Below are 18,660 nucleotides of genomic sequence, written 5' to 3'. Positions count from 1 at the left end.
TCCTGACAATGCTGTTATCTTCAATGCTAATCTTTTATTAATCCCTCCTCGACATTCTCCACTCACTTAAATCTTAGAACCCAGGAAGATGAAACTTTCCACTATTTTATTTCCACATGATCGCCTCTCAATTTGAACAAGTCGATCTCAGTTGACAAGATTTTAATCTTTTTTTAGGTTTAAATGAAGACCAGCTTTTTCACTGTCTGCAGCAGTTTCATCAAGTCCTCTTTACTTTCTGCCAACAGAGTGGAGTCATCAGCATACCCGAGGTTGTTGATTCATCTTCCTCCAATCCTGACTCCAGCCTCGATGTCATCCAAGTTTTATTTACTCATGACGTACTCACTGAACGAGTAAGGGGAGAGAAATATGGATGGAATGAGTTGAAAAGATGATTAATGTTACAGGAGTCTGGATTGAAAGTTTTTTTTGTCCTGATGGGATCACTACCGGCTATGAAACGTTCCATCATATACATGATCCATCACGTTACCGTGACCAAAAACGAATCGGAGAGCATCGAAGGGTACAGTTCATCCGTGATCGAGAAACCGGTGTTTCCACGGTCAGATTTTGCCTGTTGAAAACAGCAAAAACTATACATCCACTCAGCCCCCTGCACTGAACACTACAGTATTCAGCTGTATTGCAACCGCTCACAAACACCATGGTGTGAGATTCCCTGGAAGTAGAACAGGAAATCTGTGACTAGACTCTTCTTGTAGATGTCGATGTTCATGTGGATGAAGAAATACAAGGTCCTGCATTGCTTTCAACAAGAAACTTTGGATTCCTGAAATTTTCCTGATCCAATAGTGACTATAATTAGAAAGAAAAAAAACCTTCAATGTTCATGCAGTGTTATTTGCCATATTTTATTTGCAAGGGTAATAAAATTTTATGCATCGTCGAACGTGTGTGTGTGTGACACGAGGATGCAAGCTGTAATAAATCAGTCAACTACCAAAATACAAGCTAACTCTTCAGTTCCACTTTTTTGTTCCTCACTTCCGCTGTTTGTGGAACTGCTTATTCAATCCCATTCTTCCCTTCAGGACTTCATGCAAGCGATCACCTGCCATGCCTATCTGTGATCTTTTATACCCTCATGAATCCTACCCAATCCAACCCTCTTACTTGCAAGTTACTGTGCTTCCTGACCTCCCTCCCGTCCTCTTTTCTGTTCAGCTGGTTATTGAGTTTAAATGTGGCTCGAGTGAGAGTTCCTTTTTTTTTTTCCTATCCTTCATCATGCCACTCTTCCATATGAGTCTTGATCTTAGAAAGAAAAAAAAAAACATAGCTCCCAGGATTCAGAGTGGTGGGGGTGGGGGGGAGGGGAGAGGACCCAAATTCTCTGTATGGAAATATCATATAGCACCTCCTGGGGGAAACCACTCTTACAAGTCAGAATAAAATCTGCCGTTTACATGATACATGTGGGAGAATCCACCCGTCCGTAAGGGCATGTTCTTTGCTAATCAGCACAAAGGATGATGGACTTAAGGCAGTGACTCAGACTTAGTCACAAAGTTAGAGACTGGAAAAAGAAAGTGACATAGTCAACAGTTTTCTCTTTTTCATTTGAAGTGGATCAGTGGACCACTGTGAATTTGTTCCATTTGATAAGTCAACATCCACCCTTAAAAAGATAACCAATTATGGCTGGAACACTTCACTGATGAAATCATCGTAATCACCCTATATATCCCCATGGGGAGTTGATGACATATGCCAAGTTTCAATTTTATTCGTTGAGCGGTTTCAGAGAAAATGTCCAATTTTTTTTTCTTCAATCCAATATGGTTGCCATACGACATGACCCATGATCAGTTTTAGCAACAAAATATTCTCAATGGAGAGTCCCTCCTTTGCTTAAAGTTTTGTATCGATTGGACAAATGGTTGCAAAGAAAAACATTTTTAAAGTGAAAATATACAGACACAGACACAGACACAGACACACAAGGCATTTGTTAATTGAGGTTTCAGTACCCAAACTTTTTGGCCTAAACAATGCAGAAATCAAGCAAATGACCAAATATGAAGACCTCAAGCTCAAGAATGATGTGAAAAGATCCTAGAAGTTGAAGAGCACAAAAATTGTACCAGGCATAATTGGAGCAACGGGAATGATAAAAAACGAACCTTACAAAGATCCGACAAACCATCCCTGGGAACATTGCCACAAACAAACTGCAGTTGGAGGCTGTCCAGGGCTCAGTGACGATCGTGAAAAGAATCCTTGGAACACAACTCTGAGAACAAGAAAATTTCACAACTAAGCCATGAATCACGATCCTTCACCAAAACAAAGGTGGATACACTGGGAGGACTGTTCCACCTTCTGAAACCCAAATCATGGAGATAACAATGAAACACACACACACACAAAACAGTCTCACATCCTTTTTGGAGCGAGACTAAAAAACATTTTATTACGTTGTACCATTTCAGTGATCGGTATGCACGATAAACAAATTTTCTTTTTTAATCTCACGGTGAGTTAAACGGTTTATAGAGTTATAAAAACTGCAATGTTCCATGTGACCTGACACAAAGTGAATGAGGTGTGTTTTTAAATCAACTTAAACTAGATAATATAATTTGACTCAAATGTGTGAATATGTCTCCAGCCATGATACGTATTTGTAAATCCAGTGTTACGTTTGATCTGAGAGGGCGAGAGGGCGAGAGGGCGAGAGGGCGAGAGGGCGAGAGGGCGAGAGGGCGAGAGGGCGAGAGGGCGAGAGGGCGAGAGGGCGAGAGGGCGAGAGGGCGAGAGAGAGAGAGAGAGAGAGAGAGAGAGAGAGAGAGAGAGAGAGAGAGAGAGAGAGAGAGAGAGAGAGAGAGAGAGAGAGAGAGAAAATCAGATGCCTCAAACTCGAGTTATGGTGTGCCAAATGATTTTCAATGAGAACATTTGAACTTTGACCCATTGAAACCAAAATCTAATCAGTTTCTTTTTGTATTACAGTCCAGTCTTGCTAAGTTTGGTTAAAATGGTTCAGAAGTTATCGTGGTAACCAAAAAAAACTGATAACAGACAGATGGACAAACCCAAAATATGTCTCCAGCCTTTGGCTACGTAAGGATAAAAACACTGGAATTTACAACACAGTGAATGGAGATGTAATAATTTAGCTTTCTGCATGTTGGATAATGGACAAAAATGGAAACAATTTGACAACTCCCAATGACGAGGGAGATCAATGGGCAGAGCATTTTCTGAGATACCCAAACCAGCTGAATATCGACGTAACTTAATGACGTTAACGTGGACGAGATAAGACTGGAGGTCACAGATACTATTGAAAAACTAAAAAAAAAAAAATAAAGGTGTCGGAGAAGATCAAATAACAATGGCAACGTCGAAGGCTAGTGTTAACAAAAACCTGGAATAACGTATGCAGCTCCGAACTAGAAATCGAGAATACACTTGAGAAATTGGGGAGGGGGTAGGGGGTGGTCATCAAATTACCAAAAAAAGAGAAACCTCACTGAATGCAACAACTGGTGAGGTATAACACTCCTGTCAGTGCCTGGTAAAGTGTTTTGTTCCATTACCTTTCAAAGAATCAGGATGGCAGTTGATCAACTCAGAGAAGAACAAGCTGGATGTCACCCTGGCAGATTCATGCATCGATCAAATATTTGCACTCCTGAAACATCATAGAATAGGCGAATGAATGGCAGGCTGAAATAATTTTGAACTTCATTGATTTCCAAAAGGCCTTCGATAATGTTGATGGGGCCTTGCTGTGGAACATCAACATTGATGATCTCTCGCTCAAGATCATTAGCATCTTATATCACTCGATACAGATGCCAAGTGAGCCGTAAGGTTAGACAATGACTTGTCAGACTTCTTCGCTGTTTCTATTGGTGTGAGGCAGCAAGGTTGTATCTTGTCCCTTCTGGTATTTGGAATAGTTATACATTTTGTAATTGAAACAAACAGGAGCATGCAAGAAAGGAATTTAATGGTCAGAGAAATCTGGGTGATTTAGATTTTGCAGATGATATTTGGTTGCTGAATACATCAGTGCCTGAGCTGCAAGCAAAGACAGACGACCTGGGAAAACAGCAAGAAAGGTTGATTTGATGGTGGATAAGTCAAACATGGAGGTCATGAAGATTAATTGCTTTGACACCGAATTAAAAAAAAAACAAACAAAAAAAACACTAAAGGTGACAACCCGTATTATTTCAAAAACAGCCTGTGGCTGCTGGTTGCATCATGTCTGGGAGCGTGGCTGTGCCACTGATGCAGTGCCCCGTTTCCAGTAAGCTGTTACTCATTTTGCCAACCTCGGAAGGATGATAAGCTGAGTCAACCCACCTGGTGTTATTTAACGACACGACAGGGCGCAAACTCAAAATCCAGGATCTTAAATCAGCCACTTTAACTGTTAAGCCAACACCAGGCTTGGTGACAACGTAAAAAAGGTGAAGTTTATATACTTAGGCAGCACGATGAACCAAAATGGAGATAGTTTTATTGAAATCAAGACAATTGGAAAAGCCAGCGGTGCTGTCCAGACTTGCGTCCGTATGGAAAAGCAAGAGCCAGAGGATGAACACAAAGTTTAACATATTCAACAGCAATGTCATAAGTGTCCTCTTGTACCGATCAGAAACTTGGAGAACAAATAAAAGTATTGAAAATAAATTTAAAAGTTTTCAATGCAGAGGCCTTCGTCGTGTGCTCAACATCAAGTGGTCAAACATTATTACCAACGATGTCGTAATGGAAAGATCAGGTGCTGAAGACATCAATACAATCATCACGAGATGGTGATGGATATACCTTGGGCAAGTATTGAGAAAGTCTGATGATCAAATTCCAAAAGCTCCCAAGAGGAAACCTTAAATGTACAATAAAGAAGGAGTCCAGAACCATCAGACTCAACCCAGATGAGATCGAAGACAGGGCCGAAGACCACAGGGAGACTGTCAGTCAGAATGTCAATGAGTTTGAGATTTGCCTGGGATTCACACCAGTGCAGGTTCATTTCACTGGTGGTTGTCATGCAAGTGTGTTAATCGCACCGAGGAATCACGTCGGTACACGTTCAACTTAAAATATGTCCCTGAACACGGAGTTCCAATAATTTAGCTTTCTGCATGTTGAATAAAATACGTTTTCTTATGAAAAAGTAACAGCACACTTTGCACAAAAGACCATTCCAAGGAAAACTTTCCAAGTGCTCTTGCGTACTTTTTTAATGCAAGTCAGTGGAGAGAGACAATAATTACAATAACTTTATTGTAATGTCGATAAAATGCAAGCACAACAAAATGCCCCATCAAGTTTGATTGCCAATTCGGCAATGGCTTCAGAACCTGTGACTGATTTGTATTTTTATTTTTTAAAGTGGCCATGAAACAAAGAAGTTAGAAGATAAAATAATACCAATGACCTCGATAACATCCCTCCATTTTTGCCGCATGTTAAAGACTGGCGTTGAAAACGAATGATGATTATCGAGCACGTCAAGTTTTTAAACAACAAAAGTGGCAAACGTGTGTTCTAGCGTTCTGCATGGGTCGCCCTCCCAACCACTCCGTGCACACAATACCTCCCCTTCACCCAACCCCTCACCTTCCATGTACGAGCGTAGAGCAGCCCTCCGTTTCCCTTCCACCTGTACTGCAGGTCGACACCAGGGACTCCTGGGTGTAACGGTGTTTGAAACTCACTTAAAATGCCGCGAACGGCACAAGGAGTCGAATAAGCAGTTACTTTTTTCCTGTGCAGAAGTTGATACGGATTTTTTTTTTTTTTTGATATGCTGGGTGCCCAATCATTAATAAATACATCATACAAATATTTCTGAATGGTGTCACCAAGGTGAGAAATTAATCCAGACCTTGCCAGCAATGAAGGTATGCAATTACAATACTTTGGATTAACACTACCGACAAAGCAATTCCATCAAAATGGACTGAATGAGAGGGAGAAAAGAAGAAGAAAAAGGAAAAAAGCTTTAGGCTAAGGCCCCCTGTTTGCACGCTTGCTCGCCGGCAAGACCACAGTAAACATGTTCACACGCAGTGTGCAGCAGCTGGTGAGTGTCCAGCCGTGATTTATGGGACCAGCAGCGCACCAGCAGCGTAACTAACCGAGCTGTCCTGCAGCTTTCGGCAATGACTCGATTGTGCGTAGTTCAGAAAGGTGAAGGACATGCCCACACCCATATTCTTCAGTTCGGTAGCAGCCTGGGAGTGGGTCAGAAACATCAGATGAACTTTAAGCAAAAATGAAATAATAATGATCGTTACCCCATGGAATCTATTTTGGCACTGCAATCGAGGGATGCACACCACAAGGTAGCACACCTTTCGTTCACCACGACAACTTCCAACACGAACAACTTACATTTAGCAGGACGCCAATGGGGTGTCGGCCACATATCGTGTTGCGATACTTTTTCAAGTAGTTGCTGAAGGCCACAGGGTCAAGTTGCTCAATGAGATCCATGCCCTACAAAAAAAACCCATCATTTTAAAGCAGTCATATCATGCACGGATTAAATCTAATAGGATGTTGATTGAGGTATGCTAACCGCCGTGAGAAGCAAGGAGAAGCCGACGTTTCAGGCGTTAACTCGTCGTCAGCGCAAAAGAGAGTCAATATCCAAAGCGCGCTCTTGGTGGTTAACTCTCTTCTGCTCTGACGAAAGGTTAACACCCAAAACGTCATTTTCTCCTCGGTTTTCCACAGCGGTGAACATACCTCAAAAGTCCTGGAGATTTCATCCATTGTTCTACTTTTCTGCAGACACAGATCGACTCGAGCCTTCACCAGCAAGACTAGTTATTCATTGTGCATAGTCTCTTACAATCACCAACCCCAAAGATATATCATGCACACATTGCCTTTCTGAATAATAGCAGTAATTATGGCTAACCCATTGAGCTTGGCCGAGTCAATTAATGTTCACCAGATGCGGCTGCGACTGGTCAACATGGTTCGCTTTCCTTCGACAAATGATGAATAAGCCAGAAATAATGAGCATTAAATTGGTTGACCATCAAAGGTGTAAGGACTGATGGAATGAGTCAGAATAAGCAGGTTAATAAATATTTATTCCATTAGAAAACAATGCCTCCCCTCCCCTCGTGAGTTTCCACCCAGCCCCCTGCAGTGCCGACAACCAAACAGTGCCCGGATTAAGTCATGGCTGTGGTAAAATAAACCGAAGAAAAGGTTTGTGCTCAATAAGGACTTCGTTTGTATGTAGCATAAGGCTGCGGGGTAGCATCATCCACCGAGGGTACAACTCGGCCGCTGATGTAATGCCCTCTGCTGGTTCGAGCAGGAATTTGGCCATGGTGCCAGTGATAGCTCACCTCCTCTTCACGAAGGACACCATAGGATCTTTAACGTCCACCAAAAAATGCTGGCAGATGCGACACCTGTTTAACGTCCATCCGAGGGACGGCACATGCACTGATGAATCGCCCTACCTGTGAAACACCGGGACGGCAGTTTATATCTGGTTCGGGATTCAAACTCAGGGTAAGCAGCTTAGAGGAGAGTGTGCATACCTCAAGGCCATCCTGTCAGCCCTTCAATAGTAGGAGTACCACGACTTCACTGTGTAACCGTCTTTGGTATCACAAGTCAGATGACAACGTCTGCATGTCTCATTCAGCCGTTTCAAGACAGTGGCCATGCTGGTTCACGTCAACCAAAATTACATCAGTCACGGGTAAAGACCATTGGTCTGTCACGCTTTAATAATCTCCCTTCTTTTTCATGATGTTCCTTAAAAAAACACAAAAGAAGAAGAAAAAACGTTTCTTTGCCATGCCTGGTAATATTCCACAAAACCCACTATGCACCCCTAAACTCTCACTCTACCCATATATCATACTGTTATGGATCTGGTTTAAGGGGTAAATGGGGGATAAATTAGAAAAGTCATTTCATAGTACGAGTTAACATAAGTATGATGCAATTTCAGAAATAAGAGACGTGGTGTCGAGTTAAGTGTTTAAAAAGCTCTCGTCTTCCCTGCCAAAGTGTTGTTGTCAAAGCCACGTCTTCCCCCCAATTCACCCTTTCCTTACATTCTGCAACATTCCCCAATATGATACATCTTTATCTGTAAACTGCCATCCTAAAGCACCCAAAAGTCCACATCGCCCAAATGGGAAATGTACATACAAGACCATATGGCTCAAGTGTCAGAAAGGCAAACAAGTCCATGGCTCGAGTGGGAGATAGACATGTGAGGCCACGCGGCCTAATAAGGGGTGGTGGTGGGGGGAAGAGGTCACATAGCTCTGTGGGAGTTTCCATAATCATGAACCACTAAACGGTCCAAAAGGCCAAGCGTGAGTTGGGTTAGGGGTTCTCTTCCTGAAGATTAAAGGCTCCAGCTGGAAAAGGCTCACTTCAGCTCAACCGCACTGGCTGTCCCACAATCTGCCTCCTTATGCTTCTTGCTGCTCCACATTGCCCTGTCGCTTCTCGCACTGGTGTTGACTCGTGGCAAAGACAAGCCTCACAGAACTGCAGGATGCAGGAAGGACTGACTCGCTGCACAAAGACTTCCTCTCGCCCCCAGTGCATGGCGAGCACTTCCCTCTCTCTCTGTCCATCTCATCGCTTCGAGTGGATGTATTAAGACCTGAAGTATTTAAGTTCCGTCGGCATTGATTTTAGTTTCATTTGATACATTTTGTTGGGCTGCATGAGTGGCCGTGCCCACTTCTTCCCCACCCCGTTAATCCTCCATTTGTCAATGAGAACTCTTGTGGTCATCGTCCAGAGACTCCACAGCGTATGGAGAATCAGTGAATTAATCCATTAAGTTAGTCTGCTTCGGGTCCGCGTATTAAGCCTCCAAAGAAACTAATTTTCAGTGTCGGCTTGCTCGGACACTTCTGTCAGGCTAATTTCTCAAGTTCATGTGTCTGAGATGCCGATTAGCGCCCAAATTATCCAGGCGGACGTGGAGGCTTCTCATCTCCTACCCGTCTAGTGGTGCGACGGTCTTGAAGACCCATGACTGTTACAAAGCAATTCAATCAATTGCAAGGTAAAAACAACAGAATCCACAGCCCTTGTTAAAATCACAATTTAAACAACTCAGTCCTTGTGAAAGAACACAAAAAAAGAAAGAAATTGTTGTGAGGATGGAAACAAACATTGCTCTCATAATGCTAACGCAAGCAAACAATAACGAGATGGCACCAAAACGACGCAATTTATTTACCATCCTGTCGAGATGCTTGACAGAGTTGTAGATTTCTCCGTGCGTTTCATCGTAGTACGTGTACCGGAAGCGGTGTCCTGAGGCAGAAGGCAAAGCTCCCTTATCGGAGTTCGGACCGTCATGGGTGTGACAATTTAATGCGTGTTCGGTCAGAGGGGACTTGAGCAGCGCTACCCTTTCTCATAAGTATTGTTTTAGTATACGAGGCAAGTTGCCCTGAGGGAATTTAAAAATTGACTGCAAGTGAAAGGTGGTTCATAACCAATGTAGGAAAAACATGCCACTCCTGAAGAGCAATTGCAAACCAGCTGGCTTTCCTTTAAACTGACAAACTAATGGAGACAAAATCTGTTTCCAGATGCTTTGAATCAAAATCCTCAATACTGCAGCTCCAGGCTGTATTTGAAGCAACAACATTCAGTACCAGTCCAATTGCAGTCTCCGCTCTGCCATCGCCATGCCCATTTCAAAGATTAAAAAAACAAAAGAGGAACACGTACCCCAGTGACAGAAGTCTGAAGAGATGACGAACAGATTGCTTGGATCATTGAGGTACTTGCTAAATAACTTGCCATATTCTTTTTCCCTGGAGTCATTTAAAGACCCGACAAGGATGGGCACAATTGTGAAATCGTCTCGACGGCTGCAAAAGGAGAAATGCTGAAAGTTACATTTGACCATACGATGAACTTGTGTAGCTTGGATAAGAGTTGATTATATGCTTTTTACAACAATGCATCATATTAACCAGGCATCTACTTCATGATGTAGCCTGAAAAAGCTGAATCTGGTCACTGACATCATGATGCACCCGAAATGCTCATTTCAGAAGGAACTAGAAGGGCACTCGGAAGAGCGCACAACTCCACCACGCAATGCCAAAAAAAAGAACATCTGGCCCAATACGTTTTTCAAATATCATGCAAAATATCGTTTTTGGCCCTAATCTCTCAATGGTGAAGAATCACTTAAAAAAATTAAATAATTCTCGAATCCGGATGTGGATCCGGATCTTCACCAAAACTGAATCAATTCTTCCTTGTCACACACCCAACATGTCCACCAAGTTTCGTCCGAATTCGTCCACAACCTTTTGAGATATCGTGCTACATATCATTTTTGGCCATGTCTCTCAATGGTGAAGAATCAATAAGGAAATTCTCGCATTTGGATTCGGATCTTCACCAAAATCTAATCAGTTCGTCCTTGTAACACACCCAACCTGTCGACAACTTTTTGAGATATCCTGCACACAACCAGGCAGACAAACACACAGAAAGGGGTGAAAACATATCCTCATTCACCTGCAGTGGCAGAGGTTCATGCCCCCCAATATCAAGTTTTGAGTGAAAAAAAAAACAAAAAAAATCTTCTTTTGAGGTGTGACCCGAAGTCCCCACCTGGGGCATGAACCGGGGGTCAAATCCAAAATACCGTTCCACATTTCATGCATCCCCCAATGCTGAATGCATATTCAAAGTTTCATCAAAAACTTTTTGCAAATGTGCCCGTAATTGCATTTTTTTGGTATTTGATCTTTTGACCACACCCCAGGGCCTGAGGGTGTGGGGCTAAAAATGATACTGTTCTTGACCTTCTTGCCATTGGTGATCATAACTACCAAGTTTGATGAATTTCTGCACAACCGTTTGAGGAGATAGCATGATGGACGAACAGACAGAAAGCCAGAGGGATGGACAAACGGAGCTGATTACAATATCCCCCCCGTTATTTTTTTAAACAGTGGGGATACTTAAACAGAGGTGATCAACCTGATTCATAAACTCGGCTGCAAGCTACGCTTGGAGATTGTACTTACCTCTCCATTACTTTGGCCACAAAAGGGAGGTGCATCTCGATGCTGTGTTCTTCTTCGTCCACTTCGATGCTCATGCGTTCAAACAAGCCTGTCTGCCAGAGTTCTGCGTAAACTGCCCAAGAACCATAGCGTCGCTAGTTAAATGCACATTCCGTTGATAAAACTGATGAAAACTGTAAACTTACACAGGGTATACTGACAGAGTAAGGAACAACAGATGTCAATGAAAGCAGGAATAGTAGCTTAAAGGGTGCGATTCCTCCCCATGCCAACCGGGGCAGTTCTACATCTGTAAGAGAGTGGCAAAAATAAATTACTATAACTTTATACTGTACTTGCACCACACGTTATTGGAAAATCCATGTTATTCCGTTCTAGATTAGATGCAAGCTTTGATTTCCCAGGAAAGCCTTGCATTCACAGCTTATAATCTTTCAATCCCTTGCTGTTGAGCGGTACTTGTGCACGCGTCAATCTCCAAACATTATCTTCCTTAGGATTTGGGAGTGAAAGCACAATCAAGGGGATGGAAACATTACTCACATTCATGCCAAGCAGTGGAATGATTAAAGAGGATGTTTATGCACATGGACAACACCCTTACTCTGCTGGTCTATGTTGAGGTCGTACAAGGGCGTTTTGCAGATGCTTGCAGAAGAGAGAGCACATCCGTTTAGGTGCACATGATGTGAAGGTCCAAGGATGAACACATGCTTTCTGCACAAACAGAACATGCAATGATGAGAAGCCAAAAAAATAATAATAATAAAAATCAATCAACAATGCAACTTAACAACAATTTAACTTCTATTTTCATCAACCACTGCATTGCAGTGTCAAACATCCGATCGCGGTGTCAGTGGGGTGTTTACTGTAACTCAGAAGGGTTTTTCCATTTTATTATGATTACGAAGAACATTACCTCTGCCACCGAAGGTCTGTCTGTTTATTTGTGTGTGAGCAGGATCTCTCAAAAACGTTTTGGACAGATTCGGACAAAATTTGGTGGACAGGTTGGGTGTGTGACAAGGACATATTGATTAGATTTTGGTGAAGATCCGGATCCTAGAACTCCAAGTGATTAGTCACCATTGAGAGAGGGCCAAAAACGATATATAGCATAATATTTCAAAAAGTTGTGGACGAGTTATAACAAAACGAGGTGGATGAGTTGGTTAGGTGAGAACAACAAGCCGATTAGATTTTGGTTAAGGTTCAGTTCCAGATCTGGCCGATCATTGAAATACAAAACGTAAATTTTTCAGCCTGGCGGAGGTAATTTTTCAGCTATATTTGAAAGCTCCTTGGAAACGACACAGACTGGCCTTCAGTATGACATTTTAAACTTAGATTACAATTAATGGATTAATTTACACAGCTTTCAACTTTGAAGGAAAAGTCCCTATTACTTTTCTCAGCACATGGTTCCAAAGATAGCTCTGGCACACATGTAACGTCAGTCACAAAAAACATAATTTATTTTGCTGCGAAGTCTTCCTTCATGATTGAGATGTGTCTTTCACAATCCTCTTACTGGAGGTTATGAGTAACTCATTCATAGCAAACAAAACTCCAGTTCAACGATTTGAGCTGACAGGGCAGGGGCCGAAATCTGTAACGTCAGTCACATTTTGTAATATCAGTCACACAGTTAATTTACACCTTCAACATTAGATGGCAGCACAAAATATTACCCACAACCCCCTATATTTCCTGCATTGTTTTTCTGCATGGTGTGTGAAAGGTTTTACCAAGTTTTTCAGTGACATACATCAGCTGCATCTGAATTCAGCAGGTAAGAAATGTAATACAAAACAATTCCCTGTGAATTGTAGTATTAGAAAATAGACATGAAATGATAAGAGAGAAACAAAACAAGTAGATTTACAGATAAATTTAAAGACAAAAGCAGATGGTCACATGGTGAGAAATTTGATTCATCTGATTACCATGTCAAATGATTTAAGAACGATGTAAGACGAGTCTACTTTTTTTTTGTATACCTTGGTCGAGGCTCGTATGAGAGCTAACACACAACTCACAGCAAGGGGGCATGAGACAAGAGGGGGCGGGAGTGGAAGGGACAAAACAGTGGGGAACAGACACATAAGGTGAACTGTGGAAGGGAGAGGGATGGGGATGGGACGGGGAACATGGCGAAGAGAAGATGGACATTACAGGGACTTTCAGGAAGGAAAGCAGGGGAATCGAAGGAAGTGGGCTTGGGTGGATTATCGGGGGTAGAAAAGATCGAGGATTTGGATGGGGGAAGATAAGAGGTGGTGGTGAACAGCTGTTTTGAAAGCCTGGAGGGAAGAATGGGAAAGAATAGAGTGAGGAAGTTTATTCCAAAGGCGGGGAAAAAGAGGAATGAAAGAGTGAAGAAGAGCAGCGATTCGTGATTTTGGTAGTTTTACCAGAAGGGGGTTGTTGGCGGACCTTGAGCGCCCTGTGGAAATGTGGTGGGGACAAATCGCAGAGAGAGCAGGGGGGGCAAGGCTGGAGAGGAGTCGGTAGAAGACAGAAAGACCACCGACCAACCTGCGGTGATTGAGTGAGAGGCCCAAAGACTCAGCTTCATTGCAGGAGATGCCGATTATCTTAAATGCCCTGGTTTCGACAGCATGAAGCCGAGAAAGGTGGGAGGCAGGAGCACCAGCCCAGAGGGGAGAGCAGTACTCCATCAGGCTACGGACAAAAGCTTTGTAAGTGGTCAGGAGCTCAAGAGGGCCGAGGAAGGACTTTGCACGACGGAGGATTCCCAGTCGGCGACTGGCTTTTGAGGCGAGGTTGGAAATGTGACTTTCCCAGGAAAGGTCATGGCAGATAGTGAGACCCAGAAGCTTGAAAGAAAAGACTTCTTCCAGAGATTGTTGAGAAAGTGGATGGGGGGGGGGGGGGTTCTAAACGGTCCTTTCGAAGAGACATAGTGAGAGTGTGAGATTTGTCTGGATTGAAAGACATGTTCCACGTGTTGGACCAGTTTGTGATTTTATCCAGATCTGCAGTGAGCGAAGAAGCTGCTGCTTGCCGGTCTGAGGGATGACAGATGGTACGGCAGAGGGTGGAGTCGTCGGCAAAGAGAAATACAGGATTTTCCAGAGAGTCGGAGAGATCATTGATGAAAACCAGAAAAAGAACAGGGCCCAGAACGCTACCTTGAGGAACTCCAGCCTGCACAGGAAGAGGGGATGAAAGAACTCCCTTTCGGGCCACACGTTGACTGTGACAGGAGAGGAAGTCTGCGAGCCATGAGTGGAGATGGCCTTGAATACCATGGGAAGAGAGTTTGGTGAGTCGTGCAGCGTGCCAGACTGTGTCAAAAGCACGTGATATGTCCAGGGATACGGCTCGGATTTCCTGTCTGGCATTGAGGACCTCCATCCATTGATGGGAGAGCAGAAGCAGCATATCCAGGGTAGAGTGACCTTGTCTGAAACCAAAACTTTGTTCTAAAATTGACATGAATACTATTTTATTGTAATTGCATGCTCCATTGTTGCCACAGGTCAGGGAAAAGTCAGGGGAAATTTTTTTTTTCAAGGTCAGGGAAAAGTCAGGTCAGGGAAAAAAAATTTTGTCAAAAGTGTAAAAATGTTGATGATAAGCTGAAATGTCGGCACCAAGAATTGTGATTTTTCAACAGTCAATATTAATATTTGCAATATAATTTTTTGTTTTCTTGTAAAATTACCTTGTTCTGGTGTTCAGTTAAATACATGCATTTTTATGTAATAAATTGTGGGAAAGAACGGCTGTCGGGGTGAAGGGAGGCCGTTATCAATATTTTTGGTAATTCTTGTTCAATTGTTTGGTCAGTGAAAATTGCAATTTGGTCAGGGAAAAGTCAGGGAATTTTCAAATACCAGTTTTGTGGAAACCTTGTGCTCATTTAAACACTTTTAGAGTGGTAAAATACAGTATTAATGTTAGTGTACAACCTAGTCATATTTATAATTCTGTCCTTCAGGAGAAAATGCCCATGACTGCTGCCGAACATCAGGCCAAATGTCGTGCCAAACTAAACGAGAGCAGGGAAAAGTATGCTGAACATAAAAAGAAGAATGTTCAGTACCAGATGAAGAGAAGGTGCAAGAAAAAAAAAAGAGTGAAAATTAAGTCTCCCAAACCGTGACCAAAATCTCATACAGGAGCACCGTCGCGAATAAACCAGGAAGCGCATAGCAAAGTGGCTTGCATTGAGGAAAGAAGAGGCAAAAGACAAGGGCCCAGCTGCACTGACAGTGCCATTTGGGAGTGCACAGGCCTTAGGCAAAGCAATTTATTGTGCTAGACGGGCTCTGTGGCCAGCATTGCCATCAACACCACGCCGTAAGAAAGCTGTCTGTCGTGAACTGCTCCGGAGGACATTTGACATAGATGATGAAGAACCATGCTCCAGTCCAAATCAGCCAGTGGGACATAAACCTCTGTCTAAGGAGACCATCGACAAGGTTGTTGAATTTTATGAGAGGGATGATATCAGCCGCCAAGCTCCAGGGAGAAAAGATGTAGTCAATGTAAGAAATGAAGCTGGGGAAAAGGAAAAACAAGCCAGGCATTTGACCACCTCTGTGAAGGAAGCCTATGCTCTTTTCTGTGAAGAGTACCCAGAAACAAAGATTGGCAAAAGCAAATTTACTGAGCTTAGACCAAAGCATGTGCTGTTGTTGAACAAACTGCCACACAATGTATGCATGTGCAGATACCATAAAGACTTCATTGATGTAAATGCTCTACATAAGACTTCTCGTGACTTTCCACTGTACACCTATGAACTTCCAGGGAAATTTCTGTGTGCTGAATCCACGGAGCAATGCTGGCTGAATAAGTGCTCTAAGTGCAAAGATGGCAAAGGCTTTGCAATCTACTTTGAAAATCATGATGTTGCTGATGATGACGTAGTCACTTGGTACATCTGGAAGAATGATGAAAATGACAAACTATGCAAGGCAGTCGAGGAAGGCACTGGTCAGTGAGTTAAGGGAATACATCTGCAGCAGAACTCCACAATTTATGGAGCATTGTTACATTAAACGCCAGCAAGCGGCTAGGTACACTAAAGAGAGGGAGGCTGCTATGTCAACACCCAATGATGAGTCAAAGGCCCTGCTGCAGGTGGACGACTCGGAGAATTACTCCTGCTCATACCAAGACTAAATACAGAGTGCTCACTGGAAACAACAAGTGACCCTGTTCACTGCTGCCCTTTGGCACTCTGGTGAACTCCACTCCATGGTAATAGCATCAGACAATTTGACACATGCCAAAATCACTCGTGGCCTACATCAGTAGGATTCTTATGAACTGCCATCAACAGTGACAACTGTGTCTCTTTGGTCTGACGGACCGGCTTCCTAGTTCAAGAACCGCTATGTTGCTGCTGGAATGCATGCACTAGAGCAATATCATGGCATTGAAATTCACTGGAATTTCTTTGCCACTTCACATGGTAAAGGGCCAGTGGATGGGATCAGGGGATCCATGAAGAGAAAGGTGTGGACTGGTGTAAAGGCAAGGAAATTCCTGGTCACAAATGCTTCATCATTTGTCAAGGCTGCTTTAGCTGATGATGCATCAAAGGTCAAGGTGCTGGAAATGGCTGAAAGTGAAATCACTCAGAGAAATGAGTCTGAATCTTGCCCATGTGTTCAGCAACGCTCCTGCTATCCAAGCCATATCAGGAGCTCACTACCTGAAGATCAGTGGTGGCAGAGCAGTCTCCTACACAATGAGTAAAAATGCAGATAGTGCTGCAGATGAAGAGTCTGGCCAAAATGATGATCCTGATGTAGAAGTGAAGGACTGGTGTCTCGTAGAATACGACAATGAACTGTTTCCTGGTGAGGTCATATCAAAGATTGGAGAGAATTACGAAGTGTCTGTCATGGTGAAGTCAGGTGGATACTGGAAATGGCCTGCAAAGGAAGACAAAATCTTCGACACCAAGGACACAATTAAGAAGCGGCTGGAGGTACCAATTCCTGCAAACAGACGTGGATTATACAAATTCCCCGATTTTCCACAATGACTTTTCTACTTATGATGGTAACTGCCACCTGGACTCCAAGGACCTCTGGACTTGGAGAAAGTAGAAAATTCTGACAATCAGCCTTCATGTGTAGTTTAGCTGAATTACAAATTGTTTACCAATTGTGGCATGCCATGTAATTTGTCCTGAAGTCAGCATACATGTTCATATCCTAGATTAGATGTTTCATTTTTTTTATGTGTGCATCATGACATCCGAAGAACAATTTATCTGATTCAAACTGCATGATTGTTATTCACAATCAATATGTGTTCCACTCAAACACACTGACATAGATTTGTGTACAAGTATGTTGTCATTGAGATAAGAATCAGCATTTAGAATAATATAATTGTTGACAATTCAATTAATATTTGTGGTACATGAAAACTCCATACCATTTAGAACCCTTATCTTACCCTACTGAGCCAAGCTGACAGCATAGATATGCAAGGTGTTGGCTCGTGGACTGTTAATTGTAAGTGGACAAATCGTAATGTCATTCACAGTAACGTCAGTCACACTATATTTACGTACATTACTGGAAAAATAAACAAGCTTTTTTTTGTTTTTATTCTGTGTATTTTAGTGGGATATGGTCTTGTAATGGTATAAGCAACAATTTTCTACTTCCAGTAGTTTGAGGACAATTTTGAATCAAAGTTGACTGGATGTTTTCGATGACCATTTTTCATAACGTCAGTCACGCTTCAAACTTCCACCTCAACACAAAAGAAGCACAGAGCTAATAATGAATTGACAATTGCAATTATTAACAATTGCAACAATTGCATTTTGACAATTGCAATTGTCAATTGGAATTGACAATTGCAACAAAAAAAGAAATTATGGAATCGTTTTGTTGAATAAAAATGAATCTAAATTTTTGACTCATCAAAGTAGCCACCTTTTGCAGATATAACAGCCAAACATACTCGTGGCATTCTTTCTGCTATAGAAATCAAATATTGTTCGGAAAGTTCTTCCCAACACTGTTGCAGAAGTTCCCACAAAGGTGTTACACTTGGAGGTTGCTTTACTTTCAGCCTTCTGTCCAGTTCATCCCAAACCAGCTCGATGGGGTTTAAGTCTGGAGACTGTGCTGGCATTTCCATGATTTGAAGCCGAACGTCTTGTTCTTTTCTTCTAAGGTAGTTCTGACATAACCTGGAGGTATGTTTTAGGTCGTTATCTTGCTATAGGATGAACCCCTGACCAACTATGCGTACACCAGAGGGTATTGCATGGCGTTGCAAAATGCTGTGGTAGCCCTTTTGCTTCAGGGTGCCAGTCACTCTGTGCAAGTCACAGACTCTGGATCCAGCAAAAGAGCCCCAGATCATCACACTTCCTCCTCTATGTTTGACAGTTGGTGTCACACACTGAGGAACCATCCTTTCGCCTACTCGACGGCATACAGAAACCCTGCGTGATGAAGCGAAGATTTCAAATTTTGATTCATCGGTCCAAAAGACCTTCTTCCAGTTTTCAGTAGTCCACTGGCAGTGCTTCATGGCCCAGGCAAGCCTCATTTTCATATTTTGCCATCTTAGCAATGGCTTTCTTACTGCCACTCAA

General features: G+C 42.7%; 1 protein-coding gene across 3 annotated transcripts in view; it reads right to left on the bottom strand.

Annotated features, from left to right (window-relative positions):
* Positions 1–5,202: 5,202 nt before the first annotated feature.
* Positions 5,203–18,660, bottom strand: part of MEMO1 (mediator of cell motility 1) — a 44,784-nt gene continuing 31,326 nt past the window's right edge. For all 3 annotated transcript variants that reach the window (XM_085889762.1, XM_085889763.1, XM_085889761.1), the window contains exons 4-9: positions 11,656–11,768; positions 11,052–11,163; positions 9,733–9,875; positions 9,233–9,309; positions 6,385–6,489; positions 5,203–6,224 (exon numbers count right to left, since the gene is read on the bottom strand). In XM_085889762.1, coding sequence (XP_085745888.1) covers positions 6,093–6,224; positions 6,385–6,489; positions 9,233–9,309; positions 9,733–9,875; positions 11,052–11,163; positions 11,656–11,768 — 682 coding nt within the window. In that variant the 3' untranslated portion in view covers positions 5,203–6,092. The remainder of the gene's footprint in view (positions 6,225–6,384; positions 6,490–9,232; positions 9,310–9,732; positions 9,876–11,051; positions 11,164–11,655; positions 11,769–18,660) is intronic.

Source organism: Eptatretus burgeri, chromosome 7 (assembly GCF_056783735.1).
Source record: "Eptatretus burgeri isolate ZD-2024b chromosome 7, Ebu_testis_v1, whole genome shotgun sequence".
Classification (NCBI taxonomy): Eukaryota; Metazoa; Chordata; class Myxini; order Myxiniformes; family Myxinidae; genus Eptatretus; species Eptatretus burgeri.
Note: the sequence above shows the minus strand (reverse complement) of the source record. Positions and strands in the feature narration are given on the sequence as shown.